This window comes from Rattus rattus, chromosome 15 (genome assembly GCF_011064425.1).
Source record: "Rattus rattus isolate New Zealand chromosome 15, Rrattus_CSIRO_v1, whole genome shotgun sequence".
NCBI classification, from domain to species: Eukaryota; Metazoa; Chordata; class Mammalia; order Rodentia; family Muridae; genus Rattus; species Rattus rattus.
This window is the reverse complement of record NC_046168.1, coordinates 23,944,747-23,967,065: the sequence shown is the minus strand read 5'-3', so window position 1 is coordinate 23,967,065 and position 22,319 is coordinate 23,944,747. Positions and strand designations below refer to the sequence as shown.

At 37.7% G+C, this 22,319-nt stretch overlaps 1 protein-coding gene across 2 annotated transcripts; it reads right to left on the bottom strand.

The window, feature by feature from the left end:
* Positions 1-265: 265 nt before the first annotated feature.
* Positions 266-21,418, bottom strand: C15H5orf46 (chromosome 15 C5orf46 homolog). 2 transcript variants are annotated; one of them, XM_032886207.1, is made up of 4 exons: positions 21,264-21,418; positions 13,684-13,843; positions 10,198-10,256; positions 266-1,344 (listed from the first exon to the last, which is right to left on the bottom strand). In XM_032886207.1, exons 1-3 carry the CDS (start codon positions 21,331-21,333, stop codon positions 10,199-10,201), a joined length of 288 nt encoding a protein of 95 aa, XP_032742098.1. In that variant the 5' UTR covers positions 21,334-21,418; the 3' UTR covers positions 266-1,344; position 10,198. The 2 variants fall into 2 exon arrangements, with proteins under 2 accessions (XP_032742098.1, XP_032742099.1); XM_032886208.1 differs by lacking the exon at positions 266-1,344 and having other exon boundaries at positions 10,199-10,253; positions 21,264-21,333.
* Positions 21,419-22,319: the final 901 nt, after the last annotated feature.

Genomic DNA, 22,319 nt, shown 5'->3' with positions numbered 1-22,319 from the left:
AGAAAGAATAGAGGTTACAACTCAGTGGAAAAACACTGGCCTACATGTGAACTTCTCTGGGTTCCATGTACCCCCATAGTACCATAAACAAACACCATCAACTCCCTCCAAACAAAAAGGTAGAGAGTAACATTCTAATTGTCAGATATGAGTTTAATAGATATTTAGGTAACTTGGTTAAGAAGGATATGATAGTTGAAACTGACATCATTCATCAAAATGCAAAGGGTAGACTATCGCAATTCACCATAAAATGCAATGTTTATTTTCACCTCATCTCATTTTATTTAATTTTCTCACTAGGTCCAATATTCCATCCATCTATATCATGAAAAGTTCTTTGTGCTGTATGCAAACCTATCACAGATAAAAAATGCAAGAGAGACAAGCAAGAGTTAATGCTTGCATTCAGGGTGAGATTGAAAATAAGAGTGATGCTTGAGAAAGACAGGACTGAAGAGAAACTCTGGTGAACTGAATAGAAAAAAACAGAATGGGTTGGTATTCTAGACTCCAGTGATGCATGCTCATCTTGCTCCATGACTTCAGTCCTGTCCTCTTGAACACATTAGGACACTCTTGGGGAATGTTTCTGTCAAGTGTGCTGCCATGTCTACTGAGGACTCAGCTCTCTTCCCTAAGGTACCAGTGTGATTGGGCTGCATTCAGCATTTCAAGCATTCTCCCCTCTTCAACACTCTGTATTCTAGAAGAATAATAATGGCCATGAAAGAGAAACAGGCATTTGAATGAAAAGAGGAAGTCTAACATTTAATTCAGCAACACAGGCTATGCTGCTTGAAATATTTTGAAGGGAAAACTTTAAAAATGTGTAAAATATTGAAACTTCTTTGTATATCTTTAGAAATTAAGAACTTAGCTTTTGGAGTAAGAATTGAGTCCTTGTTCTACTACCTACTGCCTTTTTTTTTTGAAATGTGTTATTTTATCTTTTAGAGTCTGTTAACATACATGTATTGTATACATAAAGATGCCTTGAACTAGCTTTTGCACATATGTATATGTAATACATAATCTCATTTTCCCCATATTAGAAAATGAAACACAATGTGGAAAATTGCTAGGAAAAACAAAAATCTCTATGAAGTCAGGTGTGTAATTCTAAAACTCGAAGAAGATACTTATTTTCTGACATTGCGGAAGGAGGAGGAATGCAAAGTCATGGAGCTCAAATGAATTGTATTTGGCTGAAACTGGGGCTGAATTTCCTCTGACTTGCTGGGAGATGCCTTGAAGTCTTTGTTTTCACATGACTTGTGAAACAGAACTGGATGTTCAGGATCTGGCTGTCCTTGATTTTCGTGGCTGCCAAAAGGGTGTGCCCTTCAAAATACAAATAGAGAGAACAATTGACATTCAAAACTAGCAAGTAGACTGATGACTTTCTACCTTTTCATTAGATGTTAATGCTTCAGCACTTTGAAGCACGAGAGGATTTGCGATAAAATCAAACTTCATACAAGTCTGAGAAAATAATTAACTAAAGTAATAGAAAAAAGCAAAAACAATCAGGACACCGAAGCAAAGACACAAAAGGCTGCCTAAGATACATCACGTTAGCTCTGAGTGCCTGCAGAAAGAAATAGTAAAAAATGGCCATTTTACCAAAATCGATCTACAGATTCACTGCATTCCCAATCAAATACCAATCCAATTCTTCAGAGTGTTAGACAGAACAACTTGCAAATTCATCTGGAATAACAAAAAACCCAGGATAGCTAAAACTATCCTCAACAATAAAAGGACTTCAGGGGGAATCACTATCCCTGAACTCAAGCAGTATTACAGAGCAATAGTGATAAAAATTGCATGGTATTGGTACAGAGACAGACAGATAGACCAGTGGAATAGAATTGAAGACCCAGAAATGAACCCACACACCTATGGTCACTTGATTTTTGACAAAGGAGCCAAAACCATCCAATGGAAAAAAAGATTGCATTTTCAGCAAATAGTGCTGGTTCAACTGGAGGTCAAACAGTTGAATGCATATTGATCCATGCTTACCACCTTGTACAAAGCTTAAGTCCTAGTGGATCGAGGACCTCCACATCAAACCAGATACACTCAAATTAATAGAAGAAAAAGTGGGGAAGCATCTCAAACACATGGGCACTGGAGAAAATTTCCTGAACAAAACACCAATTGCTTTTGCTCTAAGATTGAGAATAGACAAATGGGATCTCACAAAACTGCAAAGTTTCTGTAAGGCAAAGGATACTATGGTTAGTACAAAACGGCAACCAACAGATTGGGAAAAGATCTTTACCAATCCTACAACTGATAGACAGCTTATATCCAAAATATACAAAGAACTCAAGAAGTTAAACCACAGGGAGACAAATAACCCTATTGAAAAATGGGATTCAGAGCTAAACGAAGAATTCACAATGGAGGAATGCTGAATGGCTGAGAAATACCTTAAGAAATGTTCAACATCTTTAGTCATAACGTGAATGCAAATCAAAACAACTCTGAGATTTCACCTCACACCAGTGAGAATGGCTAAGATCAAAAATTCAGGTGACAGCAAATGCTGGCGAGGAGGAGGAGAAAGAGGAACACTCCTCCATTGTTGGTGGGATTGCAGGCTGGTACAACCATTCTGGAAATCAGTCTGGAGGTTCCTCAGAAAATTGGACATTGAACTACCTGAGGACCCAGCTATACCTCTCTTGGGCATATACCCAAAAGATTTCCCAACATATAACAAAGACACGTACTCCACTATGTTCATAGCAGCCTTATTTATAATAGCCAGAAGCTGGAAAGAGCCCAGATGCCCTTCAACAGATGAATGGACACAGAAAATGTGGTACATCTACACAATGGAATATTACTCAGCTATCAAAACAACGACTTTATGAAATTCGTGAGGCAAATGGTTGAACTGGAAAATATCATCCTGAGGAGGTAACCCAATCACAGAAAAACACACATGGTATGCACTCATTGATAAAGAAGGGAGGGGGTAGGGTTAGGGGATGTTGGCCGAAACCGGGAAGGGAATAATATTTGAAATGTAAATAAATACTAAAGTTAATAAAGATTAAAAAAAATACATCACTTTCTGCAAATAGTGATAGCTTGACTTCTTTCTTTCCAGTTGGTAAACCTTCTTTTATTGACTAATTGCTCTGGCTAGGACTTCAATTACTATACTGAATAGGAGAGAGAGCGTGTGCAGCTTTATCTAGTCCCTGACTTTAATAGGATTCCTTTAAGTTTATCTCTGTTTGATTTGATGTTGGCTACTGGTTTGCTGTATATTGCTTTTACTATGTTAAGGTATGGTACTTAAATTCCTGATTTTTTCAAGTCTTTTAACACGAACGGGTGTTGAATTTTGTCAAATGCTTTTTCAGCATCTAATGAAATGATCCTGTGATTTTTTTTTCTTTGAGTTTGTTTATAGAGTGGATTACATTGATGGATTTTCTTTCTTTTATTTATTTTTTTTATTAACTTGAGTATTTCTTATTTACATTTCGAATGTTATTCCCTTTCCCGGTTTCCGGACCAACATCCCCCTAACCCCTACCCCTCCCCTTCTTTATGGGTGTTCCCCTCCCCCACCCTCCCCCCATTGCCGCCCTCCCCAACAATCCAGTTCACTGGGGGTTCAGTCTTAGCAGGACCCAGGGCTTCCCCTTCCACTGGTGCTCTTACTAGGATATTCATTGCTACCTATGAGGTCAGAGTCCAGAATCAGTCCGTGTATAGTCTTTAGGTAGTGGCTTAGTCCCTGGAAGCTCTAGTTGCTTGGCATTGTTGTTCATAAGGGGTCTCGAGCCCCTTCAAACTCTTCCAGTTCTTTCTCTGATTCCTTCAACGGGGGTCCTGTTCTCAGTTCAGTGGTTTGCTGCTGGCATTCGCCTCTGTATTTGTTGTATTCTGGCTGTGTCTCTCAGGAGAGATCTACACCCGGCTCCTGTCGGCCTGCACTTCTTTGCTTCATCCATCTTGTCTAATTGGGTGGCTGTATATGTATGGGCTACATGTGGGGCAGGCTCTGAATGGGTGTTCCTTCTGTGTCTGTTTTAATCTTTGCCTCTCTATTGCCTGCCAAGGGTATTCTTGTTCCCCCTTTTAAAGAAGGAGTGAAGCACCATCCTTGCATCCCTGGGATGAAGCCTACTTTTTGATCATGGTGAATGACCTTTTGATGTGTTCTCAGATTTGATGTTTGAGAATTTTATTGAATATTTTTGCATCAATAATCAGAAGGGAAATTAGTCCAAAGTCCTCATTTTTGTTGGGGTCTTTGTGTGGTTTAGGTATAAGTGTAATTGTGGCTTCATAGAATGAATTTGATAGTGTTCCTTCTGTTTCTATTTTGTGGAATAGTCTGAAAAGTATTGGTATTAGGTCTTCTGTGAAAGTCTGATAGAATTCTGCACCGAACCCATCTGGTACTGAGCTCTTTTTTTTGGGGGGGAGGGTTGGGGGACTTTTAATAACTACTTAGGGATTAAGGGACTGTGTAGATGGTTTAACTCATCCTGATTTAACTTTGCTACCTGGAATCTGTCTATAAAATTGTCCATTTCCTCCAGATTTTACAGTTTTGTTGAGTATAGGCTTTTGTAGTAGAATCTGATGATTTTTTTTTTTGAGTTTCCTTAGTTTCTGTTGTTTTATCTCCCTTTTTATTTCTGATTTTGTTAATTTGGATACTGTCTCTGTACCCTCTGGTTAGTCTGGCTAAGGGTTTGTCTATCCTGCTGATTTTCTCAAAAAGCCCACTCCTGGTTTTCTTGATTCTTTGTATAGTTATTGTTTCTACTTGGTTGATTGCAGCCCTGAATTTGGTGTATTTGCTTCTTTTTGTTCTAGAGCTTTCAGATGTGCTGTCAAGATGCTAATGTATGCTGTCTCCAGTTTCTTTTTGAAGGCACTGTTTTCCTATTGAACTGCTTTCATCATGTCCCACAAATTTTGGTATGTTGTGCCTTCATTTTCATTAAATTCTAAAAAGTCTTAATTTCTTTCTTTATTTCTTCCTTGACTAAGTTGTCATTGAGTAGAGCATTGTTCAGCTTCCCTGTGTATATGGGCTTTCTGTTATTTTTGTTATTATTAAAGACCAGCCTTAGTCCATGGTGTTCTAATACAATGCATGGGATTATTTCAATCTTCTTGTTTCTCTTGAGGCCTGTTTTGTGATCTGTTATATGGTGAATTTTGAAGAAAGTATCATGAGGTGATGAGGAAAAGGAATCCACAGATTCAATGCAATCTCCATCAAAATTCCAACTCAATTCTCCATAGAATTAGAAAGAACAACTTGCAAATTCATTTGGAATAACAAAAGACCCAGGATAGGGAAAACTATTTTCAACAATAAAAGTACTTCTGGGGGAATCACCAGCCCTAACTTCAAGCTATATTACAGAGTAGTAGTGATAAAAATTATATGGTATTGGTGCAGAGACAGGCAGGTAGATCAATGGAATAGATTTGAAGACCCAGAAATGAACCCACACACCTATGGTCACTTTGACAAAGGAGCTAAAACCATCCAGTGGGAAAAAGAGAGCATTTTCAAAAAATAGTGCTGGTTCCACCGGAGGTCAGCATGTAGAAGAAGGCAAATCGAACTATGCTTATTTCTTTGTATAAAGCTCATAAAACCAGATACATTGAAACTAATAGAAGAGAAAGTGGGGAAAAGCCTCAAATTCATGGCCACAGGGAAAATTTTCCTATACTGAACACCAATGGCTTATACTCTAAGATCAATAATATGCAAATGGAACTTCATAAAATTGCAAAGCTTCTGTAAAACAAAGGACACTATCAATAGGACAAAGTAACAACTAACAAAGTAACTAACCTAGGAAAGGGTCTTTAACAATCCTACATCTGATAGAAGGCTAATATCCAATATATACAAAGAACTAAAGAAGTTAGACTCCAGAGAATCAAATAACCCTATTAAAAATGGGCTTCAGAGCTAAACAAAGAATTCTCAACCAAGGAAAATGGAATGGCCTTGAAGCATCTAAAGAGTGCACAATGTACACAGTCACTGATATGTGGATATTAGCCAAAAGGGTTGGAATATCCAAAATAAAATTCACAAACTACATGAAGCTCAAGAGGACTGAACAAAGTCTTAGAAGGGGGAACAAAATATTTACAGGATGAAATACGGAGACAATGAATAGAGCAGAGACTGAAGTCAAGGCCACATAGAGACTGCCCCAACTTGGGATCCATCCCATATACAGTCACCAAACCCAGACAATACTGAGGATGCCAAGAAGTGCATGCTTACAGGAGCCTGATATATCTGTGTCATGAGATGCTTTGCCAGAGCCAACCATCGGACTGACAAATTGGTCCCCAATGGAGGATTTAGAGAAAGGACTGAGGTAGCTGAGGGGGTTTGCAACCCCATAGAAAGAACAGCAATATCAACTAACCAGACTCCCAAGAATGCCCAGGGACTAAAACAGCAACCAAAGAGTACACATGGAGTGACCAAAGGCTCCAGTTGCATATTTTGCAGAGGGTGGCCTTGTTAGACATCAATGGGAGGAGAGGCCCTTGGTCCTGTGAAGGCTGGATGCCCCAGTGTAGGGTAATATAAAAGTGGGGAGGTGGGAGGGAGTATGTGGATGGGTGGGGGGACACCCTCATAGAAGCAGGGGGAAGGGGGATGGGATAGAGGGTTTCTGGAGGGGAAATCAAGAAAGCAGATAACATTTGAAATGTAAATAAAAAGTCCAATAAATAAAAAACATGAATAAAAAGAATGTGCAATAAAACAAATGAATAAATTTTTAAAAAAATATCACTTTCACTATGATCTGAATATTTGCAGAAGAGACACAACAATGCCATCAATCTCATGACTGGAGGAGAGCAAACTGACCCAAGGAGATGCAATAGTGTGCCCAAATTTAATTCTAATCATCAACTGCACCAGAACATTCTATTTAAATTACCTATTTTCAGGTAGGACTTAGTAAATCTAAGTACAAGATTTGCATTCCAAAACAGATATTTTCTTACTACAAGTAATGTGTACCGAAATTAAAATTATTAAAGGACATTTTCATCTACTATTTCTTCTGAAGAACTTAATTATCTAATGAGATTTATCGGGCATTTTTGAGGAAAGGAGCCATATAGACAAATGTGTCATATGACTTAAGACCAAAAAAATGGAAGAAAGAAAGAAAGAAAGAAAGAAAGAAAGAAAGAAAGAAAGAAAGAAAAAAGGAAGAGAACACAGCAAATCCAGTTGACTTCAAGTAATGCAGGGCAACAACAGTTAAATTTTTGGAAATCCTAAGCAAGTCACATTAGTGTTGTGGAGCTGAGGTTGAGGGGATCTCAGGTGTTCTGTTAATGGAGCACATTATTTTTCTGATCTCCATAGTGTCCTTTTTATATCTTCTTAGATTGTGTGTAGACTTATACAGTTCACCTTCTTGTAAAGACTTCATCATGCTCATCACCCCTCCTCCACGAGCTCCTTGTTGCCTTTTCCCAAGGAATTTCCCAGGCCCTCTTATAAATACCTAGCATTTACTTGCATGTTCTCAGGATACACTGAATCAGTGTTAGCCCAGATGATGAGCTTTCCAATGATAGTACTGATGAACACACAATTGCATGGACTAAAAACAGTGATAAATGGTGTGACAATGGTGTTAAGACATTACTAAGAGCAACACAGGATGTCTATTGATCATCTATCTATCAATTATCTTTAATTGTGTATATTTTTCAAAGCATCATGTTATTACTTACTTATATACATGCGTACGTCTCTCTGTGTATGCATGTATGTGTTAAGGGACACCAGAGACTTGGCTACCTTGGAGCTGAAATCAGTCAATTTTGAAAGACCTTACATGGGAGCTGGGAACCAAGCAAAGGTCCGTTGAAAAGCAGTAAGCACTCATAAATTGCTAAGCTATAAATCTAGCCCCGTTATTCTATATACCTTAATTTAAGAAATAAGTAGAAGTTTGGTCACATTTTCTGAGAAACAGACATTGCTGTGAATCACTTAATGGTAAAGTGATGACTTGCTTTTGATTAAATAACACAATTACCATAGAACCAAAGCATCTCTACTACCCATTAAGTGCTATGCATAAGTAATCATGTTGTGGTCATTTAAATAGATGTTCCTTATCAAAACTTAGTTATTTATTTGCTTATTCACGGCTCCATATGGAATCATTCTTCATGGATTATGATAGCATCTAGAGTTCATTCAGAATTCTCTCTGTTCACAATTTTTTATTTTTGGTGTATATCAAAAAAAAATCTTATCATTATACTCAGGAACCATGACATTTCTCTAGTGTTTCAAATTCAAGAGAGAGAAATGAGGCCTTGGGAGATAGGGCTACCTCTTCATAGAGGTACAGACAGCAGGTGTCCATGATACAGGTTGAACTTGTACCATCATGATCTTTTCCTCCTCTTGTTGCTTCATCTACTTTATTCCTCCTACACTGAAGCCCAGATTGGTCATGCACGGATTTGGGATATGGCCACAAATGATCCCAAGTATGGAGTAGCTGCCTAAATGAAGACAAGGATTTGGGCATTTGTAACTAGAGGAAAACTTTTCCCTGAGGAGAACATAGAAACATGAACACACAATCGGTGTTTTTAGAAGGTTATCTAGCTTTGAGAGCAAGGCAGGATTATCTGTCTTAGGAATATCTTCATTACCATGCCCAAACCTTATTTCCATCCTTAAAAGCTCATGAAAGAGTAGGCTATATTCTGGGGTAATGTAATAATGGCTTTCTCAGCTCACATTGGCCACACCCAAATTATGAAATGGAACCAGCAGACAAAAGGATCTTTCCCAGCCTAGATGGCCACAGAAGTTGGGAAAGGCCATGATTCTGGAGGTGTACATAAGAGGCATCAACTAATCAAGAGGGAAGTGTTTTATTTTAGCATGCATTAAGGCTTAATCATTACTGTCGGCTGCTTCCTCCTAGGCCATTCTCTGCTCTCTAGTAGTGATTATGACTTAGATATAGAACACAAAATCTTGGCATGAGGTTCAAGTTCTAGTCTTTTCCTCCTTCCTTATTAATATGTCCATATCAACAATGTTCCCAAACCTTCATTTTCCCACATGTGAAACTTAAAATAATAATGCATGTCTTTCACAGAGACTAAAAGTTAGTTATATGTCCAGCACTTAAAATGGAGCAGGAACACATTTCACGTCAGGTAACTGATACTACTTTTTCATCACTAAAATGCTTTTTTTATATTTCAACATAAGTTTTCAGGACATTATTGAGTAAAAAGAATTGGTGCTCTGGGTTTTTAAACCATAAAAGAAATATGTGTGGCAGAAAAATTGTTAGTGCTTTCTCCACGTAGTAAGCTCAGCAAATTCCACTCTTCTTATGACTACTGACTAACTGCATGCTTGCCTGGTCCTTAGATTTTACTTTAAGTGTGTGCTGCCCTCTTATTTTATAGGTGGATGTGTACAAAGCAAGCTAGACTTTAGATGTGGAATGCTCTCACAAAGGTCTAAACGTAAAAGACTTGGTCCCTAGCTTAGTGATATTTGGAATGGTTAAAAAGATTAAAGGGTGGGGGGCATGTATAAAGTCTTCATTCTTGAAAGTGGGATTGGAAAATGATTATGAGATTCTAGTTTGTTCCTTTTTCTTTACATGGACATGAACTGAGTTGTTCATAGTCCCCTGCTATGATGCACTGAGGGCATCACCAGCTTCTACTATGATACACTGCCTCACTATTGGCTCAAAGAAATGACACCAGTGCATTGAGATCAAAACCATGAAAACTGAGATCCCAAATCAATGATTTCTTTTTTATAATATGATTATGTCAGGTATTTGTCAAAGGACAGAAACCCAACAGCATGTTCCTAGGAGAACTATAGCATGGATCAGAACTCTTCCCCTGACACCATACTTGGCTTCCACCTTTAAGAGCCTAATGGGATATTGGCATATAAGATGATAACAATGTAGGGATTTCAATGTAATTTTAGAAACAAATTACAATTAGAATAAAGATTAAACCAAAACCTTACCTGTCTGGTTATATTTATGCTTGAGTTCCCAAAATCAAAGAATACAATTATCCAAACCTTTGTTTTCTGTGTCTACTATGCTATTTTACTTGTAAAATTTAAGTTAAAATCACCTTAGGAGGTCACTTTTGAAGGTTGCTGTCCAGGGTCACCTTCAAGTTCCATAAAACTTCTTGAAAAAGAGAAAAGAGAGAGAGAGCAGGAGTTAGGTGGAGTTACAGGAATGTTAGTGTGACCACACCTACCACGCTGTCTCATTTTTCCTTTACTTTCTTAAATTTTTTTAATTAAAAATTTTTAGTTTTTTTTTGAAATGGAGTCTCACTTGTTCCTTAAGCTAGTGCCATACTTGTGATTCTCCAGCCTCAACCTCTCAAGTAGTCTGGGTTATAGGCCTGTGCTGCTATGTTCAAAACTAAGCCTGCCCATTACAGTTGAGGCATAATTTTCTTCTCCAGATTTTCCTACATAGCAGTCAAACAAGACCCAATATTTTAACAATAGTTCATAGTTCTCACTCAAGATGGCTCAAGAATAAACTCTTTCTTATCCCCTTTAAGACGAGAGCTGTTTTTTTTGCATTGACAATACAAAGGATTATGAATTTTAAGATCCAAAATGAAAGAAGATGAAGAAATAAGCAAACCAGCAAAAGACTGAATTTTGTAATTGTAAGAGTCTGTAGCTTCTTCCTGGAGCTTGTTTTGACATTGGGTTTTAGGAAATGATTAGGTTTGACGATTACATAAAGAATTATGGATTTCAGACTGTTGGCAAAGGATGAAAAGCTCATGAAAAAACAACGAGGATCCATGAGAATATCATCCGCGGTTCAGACCTAGGTGTCTGGTGGGAAGTATGGCAGATATAGCAGAAAGTACAAGAACATCAAGAATGGACCTTCACCATTGTATAAGCAGTGAAAATTTTTAAATGAATTTCAGAAATAATAATATATGAGCACATTTGTGGGGAATTTTTTATGACAACATGGGCATATTTATACACAGACACACACGTGTGTGTGTTTGTATCTGTGTGCATGTGTGTGTGTGTATTATATATGTGTGTCTGTGTGTTCACCTGTTTGCAAATGAATATATGTGATTTTAGAACCATGGGAAATCAGTTCCCATTGCTTCAATAAATCTTGAAACAAATGGAAAAAGAAGCCATGTTTTATCAGTTTCTTCTCAGTATAGATATATGTAGTACATGTTATGTACTAGACAACCTATTTAGGCATCTGGTATATTAGGATAAATAAGCAAATTTTTCACATTGAGAATCCCCAACATCTCTTTCCCCTCTTTCCCTTTGAATCAAATCTCACTCTGTCCTTTAAGAACTGTGTTAAAGTTCACATTGGCCACAAACATTTTGCTATGGGTATTAGTCCCATCGCTTACCCTGGAAGTTTTTTTTTTTTCTTTTTCTTTTTTTTTTTTTTTTTTTTTTTTTGGAGCTGGGGACCGAACCCAGGGCCTTTGGCTTGCTGGGCAAGCGCTCTACCCCTTCGCTTAATCCCCACCCCCTGGAAGTCAATCTTAATATTCACATAGAATTTATCTTGCTAGTCATTTGGGTTGCGTGATTGTATGAGCTTATGTTATCTAACCTTAAAGACTGAAGTTCTTCGGAGAAGCAATTTATGATCTATATCTGGTTTTAAACAATTTTCACATCAACTTTTCACATGCTCAGAACCTAGCAATGCATTTTTGGAAGCTTCCTTTCATGCTGCACCTCAGCAGCATCATGGTCTTCCTTTGTAAACGGACTCTGCAACAGTTTACATCCTGACTCTCTCCTCATCTAGATTCTTCTCATGGACAAGGAATGGTTTGCTTTTAAACAAAGACCCTTCAGGTTTTCATATTCAATTTTTAGTACATGAATTTCAGGTATAATCTGTATGATTATATACTAATTTTCTGACACCCTGGAAAAGATGCTATAATATTATAGTGGACTAGATAGGCTTATTTGGTTTCTTTTTTCATTAAGCTACATGATTAAAAACAATTTTATAATGCCGTAAGTAATATTACACCATCTCAAAGGAAAGTGACAGAGGACAATGAGTAAGAAAGGGGAGAATAGTAAGAAGAGAATGATAGAATGGTTTTCTAAGGAGGAAGTTGAAGATAAGCTACGGGACTTAACCATGGTCATGAGAATACATAGAATATTTCAGGTAGAAGGGAGCATTTATGCAACACTAAAGCCTGATCTCATCCAAAGCTCTAGTAGCACAAAGGAGGAATCAGCTCGGAACATGACACAGACAAGAAGGTAACATTTCTGAGCTGAGATCTTACAAGTCTCAAGTGGAACAGATAGCAAATGTACAACCGCAAATTTTGCATTTTGCATAAGGGGACTTCTCTAGTGAAAGAGAAGAAAGGGGTAATTATTCTGCCTCTTCGCTTTGATATGTTTTCTATGTGATATTTTAGCTATTTATTTTATTTTGCATACATTGAATGTTTTACTTATTAGTTTTCTTATTACTTTCCTTCTTGCTTCTGTTAATAATGAGGAGGCAGCAGATGAAAATACAACTTCCATAAAAGGAATGTAATAGTAAAATAAAATTATCTTTGAGTTTTAACATGTGGAGAAAATCATATGCAGAACACCATACAACCAAATGCATTGACTTAAGCATATCAAAGATTACAAGACAAGCCTCAACTACTCCTTTATAATGAATCTTTATTTATTGTTTGTTGAGTATAATAAGCCATGGATATCCCAGGAAAACATAAGAATTCATATTTAAATAAAATATGAACATAATTTTAAAGCTTTGTAGAACTTTATAGCCCAGGTATGTAGTTGAGCACTTTGCTAGGTATGACTTTCATATCAGAATTACCCAGAAAGCTTGTTTAAAACTGCACCCTCAGCCTTGCTTTTTGGTACACATGGTATGGATTATAGGAACAGTAATTCAAACAATTATCCACTGTATTTTAAAGATGATTAATAATAAGTCAGTCTCCTCAAACTCTGCTTAGGTGTCTATGTAAACACAAATTAAAAAATAGCAGCTATCAGGGAACAGAGTGAAAGAAGTATGAAGAATAAGGAGAGGTCATGTGACATCCAAGCTATATCAAATCCAGGAAGTATTAGGAAACAGACTGAGAACATTAGAAGGACTCTGGGATGGATCATCCTTCATGGTGGCGAACACACTAATCCTGAGAGTTCTGCAGCTCATGTCTAATGAGAGATTATTGGTTACTTTATCTAGCCTCCATGAGCTACTCAAACTCAAAGTCAAACACAGCACTCATAATAATCATTATCAGGACCAAAACTTGTCTTCCATGTTTTGGTTCTGCCTTCTGCCTTCTGCCTTCTTATTATGGCCCCAAGATTTTAAAGGGTTATGATTAGGATAACAACAAAGCACACTCCAACAAGAAAAATTCAGGGCAATTCATTCACAATTAAATGTAACTTAAGGTAGTGTGACTTCTTTTCTTCAATAAAATTTAATGAATGCATTTGTTCCATTTCACTGATTTTCAGGAGTGTGATCATTATCTACAATGAATCTAGCAAAACAAGGTTGTCTCAGTGCTTACGATCCCCTGGACATGGAGCGAAGGATGAAGTCCACTGCATTCTCAATGATCTCCGAACCCAGGATGCTTAAGAATTTGGGGAACCCTGGCTCTGGATTTTTAGAGTCATCAGGCTTGTCTGATTTCTCATCTGGGTGGTCATTATCATTTGGGTTGTCATCTGCAAACAGAAAATAATGTCAGATGTGATTCTTAGCAACAAAAAGGGAAAATGTTTCTCATGTAGAAGCTCTTGAACTCCTTAGTATCCACATGGTACCAAGTTATGCCATTAGTTACATCTCCCAGACTTTACGATATTATCTCATTTAAGTATAATCTTTAAAAAGTTTCTGTTTCCTAGCTAATTCTGGATGTGTCCTGGTATCCAGTCAGCCTATTAGGCTAAAGTGTTAAAGAAAACTGACTTCTCTCAGTAGTCATCAAATGCTGAAGAGTTCCTCAGCCAGTGTAGGGTTTAATATCAGGCTCCCCCCTTCTATGATGAGATTTTACTTTGCAGGGCTTGTGAAGGTCTTGTGCATGCTGTCACAACTCTTGTGAGTTCATGTGTATCTTCCCTGGTGTGTTGGAAAAACAATGTTTTCTGATGTTATCGACCACTTCTGGCTTTTAAAATCTTTCCACCTCCTCCTCCATGATAATCCTTGAACCTTAGGGAACAATAATGTGATACGAATGTCTAATTGTCTAATTTTGGATTGAACACTCCGCTGTCTTGTTCTCTGCCATGTTGGAGGGTGTCCCTGTGTTAATTGCCATCTGTTGCAAGTAGCGGCTTCTCTGATGAACATGGACAGATGCTCTTATTTACAGGTACACAATTAGTAGCATTAAGGAGATAGCTCATGTAGCTAATATCAGGCTTGAGAGACAAAAAATAGAGGTGTTCAATGCCATAGAGGTCACTAGTGTTTCCGTGTGACTTCTGTGCCAACGATCATGGAAATAGGGAAAATAAAATCTTCATGGTTAGTTTCCCTGAGCACATACCTCTAACAGGAAGTTCACACATACTGTGTTCTTTTAGCATCACAATTCTATGAGATATGAAATTTACTAAGCCAATATGAAGTTGAAGAAATGAAGTTAGACAGAGATTTCAAAACTGCTTCTCAGAGAAAGAATTACTAGGTTATAGAAATATTATCAAGTGCCATGTTTGTCTGATATCAAAATCTAGATTTTAACAGTATTCTGGGATTAAACTGGACTCTTTGCAGGAAAAGAATGTAACTTGTACTTTTTATGAGAGTGAACAGAAGATAAACATGTTAGGTATTTTTGTTATTTTTATACTATTATTTGGTTTATAAGCAATGATTTTACAAATGCCGTATAATTTTTCTCCCTAGGTAATGATTTGAGATATGCACATTTTAGCTTTGTGGATGGAGAAATTGATAGTGTTTGGGGGCCAGAAGACTGTGCAAAATCAAGAGAAAGCAGCAACTCAAAGAATGACTATAGGACTCATTCATCTAGTACATCATCAGCCATGATGGAGGATGCAAAAGTATCCTGGGATGCTCATGGTCATTTTCATGAGATGAAAAGGCCGTGAAGAATGGTATAACTACAGTGGGTTGCCTTCTCTCTGACCTCTGATAATAGGATAAGATAGGACCTTTCTGCTTTTCTTTCATTAACAGCACTATAGTATGACCAGACTCTACCTAAAATTAATTGATGCCTTGTTCATTTTTAGTTAAATATCAATTTATTTTGAGGATAAGACTGATAAATGCAATATGGGATGAAATTACATTAACAACAATTCATTGCCTGGTTGAGAGCCTGTAGAGATCATATCCAGTAGATAGGCATGGCCATAGGTTCAAGGATAGGGCCATTCACCTATCTCAAAAGTATTAATCTAGAATTACTCCTGTCAAAGTAAATTCAAGGACAAAGAGTGGACCAGAGACTGAAGGAAAGGTCATCCAGAGACTGCCCTACCTAGGGTTCCTACCCATCTGCAGACACTAAACCCTAACACTATTGTTGATGCCAAGAAACACTTGCTGTTAGGAGCCTAGTATACCTGTCCCCTGAGAAGCTGTACCAGATCCTGACCAATACAGATGCGAATGCACACAGTCAACCATCAGACTGAGCATGGGGACCCCAATGGAGGAGACAGGGGAAGAGTTGAAGGAGCTGAAGAGGTTTGCAACCCCATAGGAAGGACAACAATAGCAACCAGCCAGACTCCCAAGAGCTCTCAGGGACAAAACTACCAACCAAAAAGTACACATGGAGGGACCCATGGCTCCACCTGCATATGTAGCAGAGGGTTGCCTTACCTGGCATCAATGGGTAGAGAGTTCCTTGGTCCTGTGGAGGCCCCAGTGTAGGGGAAAGCTAGGCCACTAAGGCAGAAGTAGGTGGGTTGGTAGCTACAGTAATATCCTCATAGAAGCAGGGGGGACAGGGAAGAGGAAAGGGAGTTTGTGGAGGAGAAACTGGGAAGACAAATTACACTTGAAATGTAAATAAATAAATAACCAATAAAAAAGAAAATTGAAATTCATAAAATATTCAAGTTTCAATATTTTTTTACCGAAGCAACTACAAGTGCTAGAAAAATGAATTTTAGAATATTTCATTTAGTTGGAGTGATCTCTTTTGTTTAAACCAGAAAAATCTACCTTGTTGCTCATTCTGGAAGTTTATAAAATTTAAGATCAATACTAAGCATTATTTGTATAAAACCTTTATAAAGACACATGAGAATGTCTTGTATATACACTGCGTGCTCACTACAAGCTTCAACTCCTTAACACTTCAACTGTAGCCTCAGTTGGAGAGTGTCTAGCCACCCCTCTTCTGGGGCTGACAAATGATGAAAAAATGTGCAATCTGTGTTATATTCAAAAATAGAAACTATTAGTAAAAATGTCATTGGGGCTTGTAAGCATTTGTAATTTACTCTGGTTAATGAAATTTGACAGACTTCTTATTCTAAGTCTTCTAACAGACAACAATCAGCGATCCAATCATTCAGCAGTGGAGTTTTTCACTTAGACCATACTTTGGTTTGGAGTAGCTTCTTTCAGAGTGGAGCATATACCATAGAGCCTTTCACTTGAGTGTTCAAATAAAGATGGTGACTTTCTCATAGAGGTCACAACCAAAGTACCCAGATGGGCTTATGTTCACTCTGAGAAGAAGCAGTAGACTCCTTTTGTGGGGTTTCTGCCATGCAGTGCTGTGTTAGCATATCCTCACTGACCTGTATCCTTATCCTACTACAAGATGTGACCACAGTTTCTAGAGAAGAACTGAGATGCTCTAGGAAATTAGACAGTTCACCTAAAATCTCTCAGGAAAAAGTGACTGAGCCCGTGTATGAATTCCATCTGACTCCAGGACACATGATCTTCGCATTACCTCCATAGAAATGGTTCTCTGAGGATACAAGATATGTGTAAAGCAAAAGTCCCCAGCACAAAGTAAGGGCCCCTCCCTTTCAATACAATAACACTTTTACTCACTCTTAGTGTAATACTAACTACTAGCTTTTCAACACCCAAAGAGCCAGGGCTTAGAGTATGGAATGCTGGGAGTTACTCTCAGTATTTGGGTCACATGCATATTCATCAGTATTAATGTATGCTGTGCCACTTGGTTTAAGGTTCTACAACCTTATTTTTCTTTTTGCTTTCAGCAAAATATTCGTCATGCACTTTTGTAAATCACACTTAACTACTGTATTTCAGTTTCTTCATTGGAATGTTGCTAGGATGAAAAATATTATATATATTGCTCATGTATTCATACGTGTATGAATGTATACATATCATGATATCATAGTGTATATACCACCTATCGCAGAATCAGACCCAGAATAAGTTAACAGCAATTTATCCATGGTATTATTAGTGTTATTACTAATAATAGCAAAACATTTATAGTAACTTCATTTTCTTTAACATTTTAGAATATTATACAAATTTAAAGTGCTATTGGAAAGCCCAGAAAGCTCAACTCATAAAGTCCAATATGTTCTCTTTTAAAATCTAATAAAAAGTAGGCTTTATTTACATTGAGTATTCAGCTGACTTTCTTAACTAAATGTGATCATAAAATTTTGAGCAAATAAGAAATATACATTTTACAAAGATTATAAAAGCAAGTTTACTTTATCTGGTAACATCAATAGTTACGTTATTTTTTAAAAGACTTTTTATGTATCTATTTACTATATTATGCATATAAGTTACCATATCTGCATGTACAACTTCATGCTAGAAGAGAGCATCAGATCACACTGGGGATTGAATCCAAGACCTCTAGGAGAGCAGACAGTGCTTTTAGCCACTAAGCCCTCTCTCTAGCCCCTAATTTTGCTATTTTATAAGCAAAGAAATTAACACTTTAAACTGTTCTTATTTAACCAGTTTCAGATGTTATTAGGTGACCTGAGAATTGTCTTTAGAACATAAATTTCACCATTCCCATCCCTGTGTTGATAACTTTAGAAGCAGAGTCGATATAGACACCTTCATGTGCTCCTCTGCCATAATTCTTTTGCATTGTTTATCTGGGTTTCTTATTGGTGATCTGGAACTGTGAGTTCTGCTAGCTTACACATGAAGGTTCCTGTTGCCAAGGACCTGCTTTTTGCAATACCCCAAACACAGATACATCAAGAATTCATAGTCTTCTGCAGACAAAAATGTTGAATTGCTAAATAAGAATACTGCATGCACCCTCAGTCCCCTGTGTGTCTCCTCCATTGAAGGAATCAGAGAAAGGACTGAAAGAGCTTGAAGGGGCTCAAGACTCCATATGAACAACAATGCCAACCAACCAGAGCTTCCAGGGACTACTAAGCCACTACCCAAAGACTATACATGGACTGAACCTGGGCTCCAACCTCATAGGTAGCAACGAATAGCCTAGTAAGAGCACCAGTGGAAGGGGAAGCCCTTGGTCCTGCCAAGACTGAACCCCCAGTGAACATGATTGTTGGGGGGAGGGCGGTAATGGGGGAAGGATGGGGAGAAGAACACCCAGAGAGAAGGGGAGGGGAAGGGGTTAGGGGATGTTGGGAAGGGGAATAACAATTGAAATATAAATAAGAAACACCCAAGTTAATAAAGATGAAAAAATAAAAAAAAATAATTAAGAAAAAAGAAATATGTGCTTAGTAGCAGTGAGAATAACTGAGAAACTTGGATTTCACAATAAGAAGGCACTTTTACTTGTGCCTGCACTAAAAATGCTTGCCCTCTGCAAGTTTCATTTACTAATCTATACCAACCAAGGACAATGAGAAAATGGGATGTTTATTTATTAGGGTTATTATGAAAGCCAATTAAGATTATACATGATTTCAGAATGGGAAAGAAAACTAAAAAGATTAAGTAAGTTATGGAGGTCAGGGTAAATTGCATAGGATATGGAAAGGATAAGGCTTAAAATACACACACACACACACACAAACACACACACACAAAACTCCAATTTCACTATGTTGATATCAAATTTCTACTTAAATCAATGGGATTCTCTTATTAATATGTTTTCCTGGTATTAGTTACAAATACTGCCTTTAAAAAATAATCATATGTCTAATGAAAGTTTATATAAATTTTGTGTTTTGAGTTAAATTTTGTCTAAATATTACCCAGTAGTAAAAAATAGCAAACTGATATAACTGAACTTCTGAGTGTTCAACCACTCCACATTTGGTGTACTGTGGAGGCTTATAATGTGGATAGAAAAATATAAAGTGACAACGCTTTGCTACTTGCCCTCCAAGGAAACTAGGTCGCAGGGGACATCTCTGGACATCCTGTAGCTCTGAAGAGTCTCTTGTCCTGTTGCTCAGGGCAGCCATGGAGACAAAACTGAATGTTATATAACCATTGACTGATCTACAAACAGGAGGATCAGCACAGAAGAAAAACCTTCCTTAGTACCTCCAAGTGAAGCCATGGTCAAGCCAGGCCTTTGATGTTTTCATAGCAGATTAGACAAGTGGTACAAGGAAGACCAAAGGAGAGTGGACAGGAGTTCCTTGGGGTCTCAAGAGACCACTGATGATCAGAACCAATAAAATAATTCTTGTTTTTCCTTCTCTTTTACATCTCTTTCAAGGCAATAGTCAAGGATGTTCTTTCCTCACCAAACACAGTTTTTATGAAATTATCGATGCCTCTTTAGGGTCTTTCAGATAGACCTACTGAATTGGTTCCCCAACTGCCATGTCCAGCACACTCTTCCACTATAAGAAGCCATATTGGTCATTGCCATACTTCTATAAAAGCACTTAGACTTACTTCTTATGGAGGGCGATTAATGGGAACAGGAGGTAAAAATTGGCTATGCATCTTAGGGTAAAAGAACTTATGCATACTCAGTTCTTTCTCCACTAAAAGAAATGTATTTGGATCACTTAGCAACCTTGTCTTTTGCAGAGACCAAAGATACCAGAGGGATTTGGTGGGAGGGGTGTCTCTGATACCTGATAAGGTTCCTACATGATTTTAAGGTTATTGGGTAGTCTTAGAGTAGCAATAAAGCAATAAAGGCCTATGAGCGTAAGACCCCTCTTGGTGAAGAGAATAGTTATCTGGTTGGGGGAAGATCTAACATCCACTTGTGCCAGATTAGTTACCTGGCTAAAGTATCACCTTTCACAAAGAAGGAAGGCCGCTCACCTTAAGCCATGCTAATAGATAGGTGTAATAATTATCACCTTAATGAGATACTGTACCTTTCTTTCCCAGAATTCCCACCCCTAGCACAGTAGCTTACGAGGTTGCAGCCAGATGGCTTGGTGACTCTGCTAAGTTGTCTGAACTACTCATTTATGTAACTCATTAGTGTAACTATTCATCTTTTTCTATCTCTACATGAAGCATGCACCTTCCCATATCACTTTAGATTTTTCTGATACTATGGGCCTTCTTTAATACCTTCTTTAAGTTGACTCTGCCATGTGTCTGTCTGTCACAGACACATGGTAACTCAAATAACATTACTTATTTTTCCACAGCTAAGCCACTGCTGAGAAATACAAACTGCCTGAGGTGTTTTTATTTTAAACGCTAATAAATCTGTCCTTAAACTTGAAAAAAATCATACATGATAACAATAATGTTTAATATTCTTTGGTGATTATTATTAACCAGGCACTATTCTAAACCATTGTCTCCTTACTTTTCATGATGAATCTGTGAGACTGTCAACAACTAGTTTTCCCTTATTTGTTTGACATCTACAGGTATTAAATATCATGCCTTAATTTATACTTCTCTTCAGTGATCTTCGTCATCATTATCATTGAACATTATTAGTTACAATCATCCAAACTCCCCACAAATATTTCTCAAGGAATGTAATGGAATGAAATAGTGTCACCTGCATTTACTGAGAATGGAGGATACAACAAAAATTAAGCTTAATAAAACTGCTTTCTGTATTAGATGTGTTTCTAACCACCCAGCCCAGTGTTCCTTCTGTGGTGCCAAAATGCCCTTCCCCTTTAGTGTTCTGGATCAGTGTCAGCTTCCACCCATCACAACTAACTATGGCCAAGTTTCTGGGCTGTGATCAGAAACACTTACCTGCCCGGCATGTCAGGATTAGGGCACTCAGTCCCAGGACAACCATCAGGCGAAGAACTGAGACAGCCATTCCTGTTGTCCTGGGTATTGGTACAGATAAGTTGTGTAGATGCACCTGAAGCTTTGCTCAATTTATAGGACAGTTGGGATGACATCATCTGCTGTGAAATTCAGGCTATTGCACAAGACATCTGCATGGCTTGCTCTGACATCTCTACCAATGAGCTCTGCCCTGTCTTTCAAAATCAAAGCGATTGAGTTTCATTTTTTTTCCACCCACTTCTCCATTTTCTCTTGTTCCACTCCTAACAAGCTCCCATCAATTTTCCTATCATATGTGACCTTTTGTCTTTACTCCTATTTTGTCATTATGTTTCTTGTTCCCTTCTTAGGGCTGACTATCAAGTTCCATAGTGGATCACACTCTCATAACTTCTCATTTACATTTATGCAAATATATGTTAGGATTTGCATATGTTACAGAACATTTGATTTTGTCTCCTTGAAATTAGAACACCATTTTAATGTAATATTCTCCAGCCTTTTCCACCCTCAAGAAACTTTATAATTTCATTTTCTTAGCAGGTTAATAAAATCACACACACACACACACACACACACACACACACACACACACACACACACATATATATATGGCATATTTTCTTTTCCCAGATATTACAAATAGTGCAGCAGCAAACATGGAGGTCCACGTACCTCTGTGGTAGAAGATACAGTCTTTCGAGAGTATGCCAAAGAAGAGTACAGCTAAGCCATATGGTAGGTCTACTCATTTTGTTGAGAAGCCTTCATATTGGCTGCATTGGTTTGTAGTCCCACAAACAGTGGATAAGGATTTCTCTTTCTCCATAACCTTATCACTCACTGTTGTCACTTGTTGTCCTGGCCACAGTCAAATTGACTGTGATGAGATAGAATATTAATGTGGCTTATATTTGTATTTGCCTAACGGTTGAGGATGTTGAATTTTTAAAATGCCTATTCATTGGTGTTTGTGTTTCATCTTCTCACATGTTCATCAGCCCATGTTTCAAA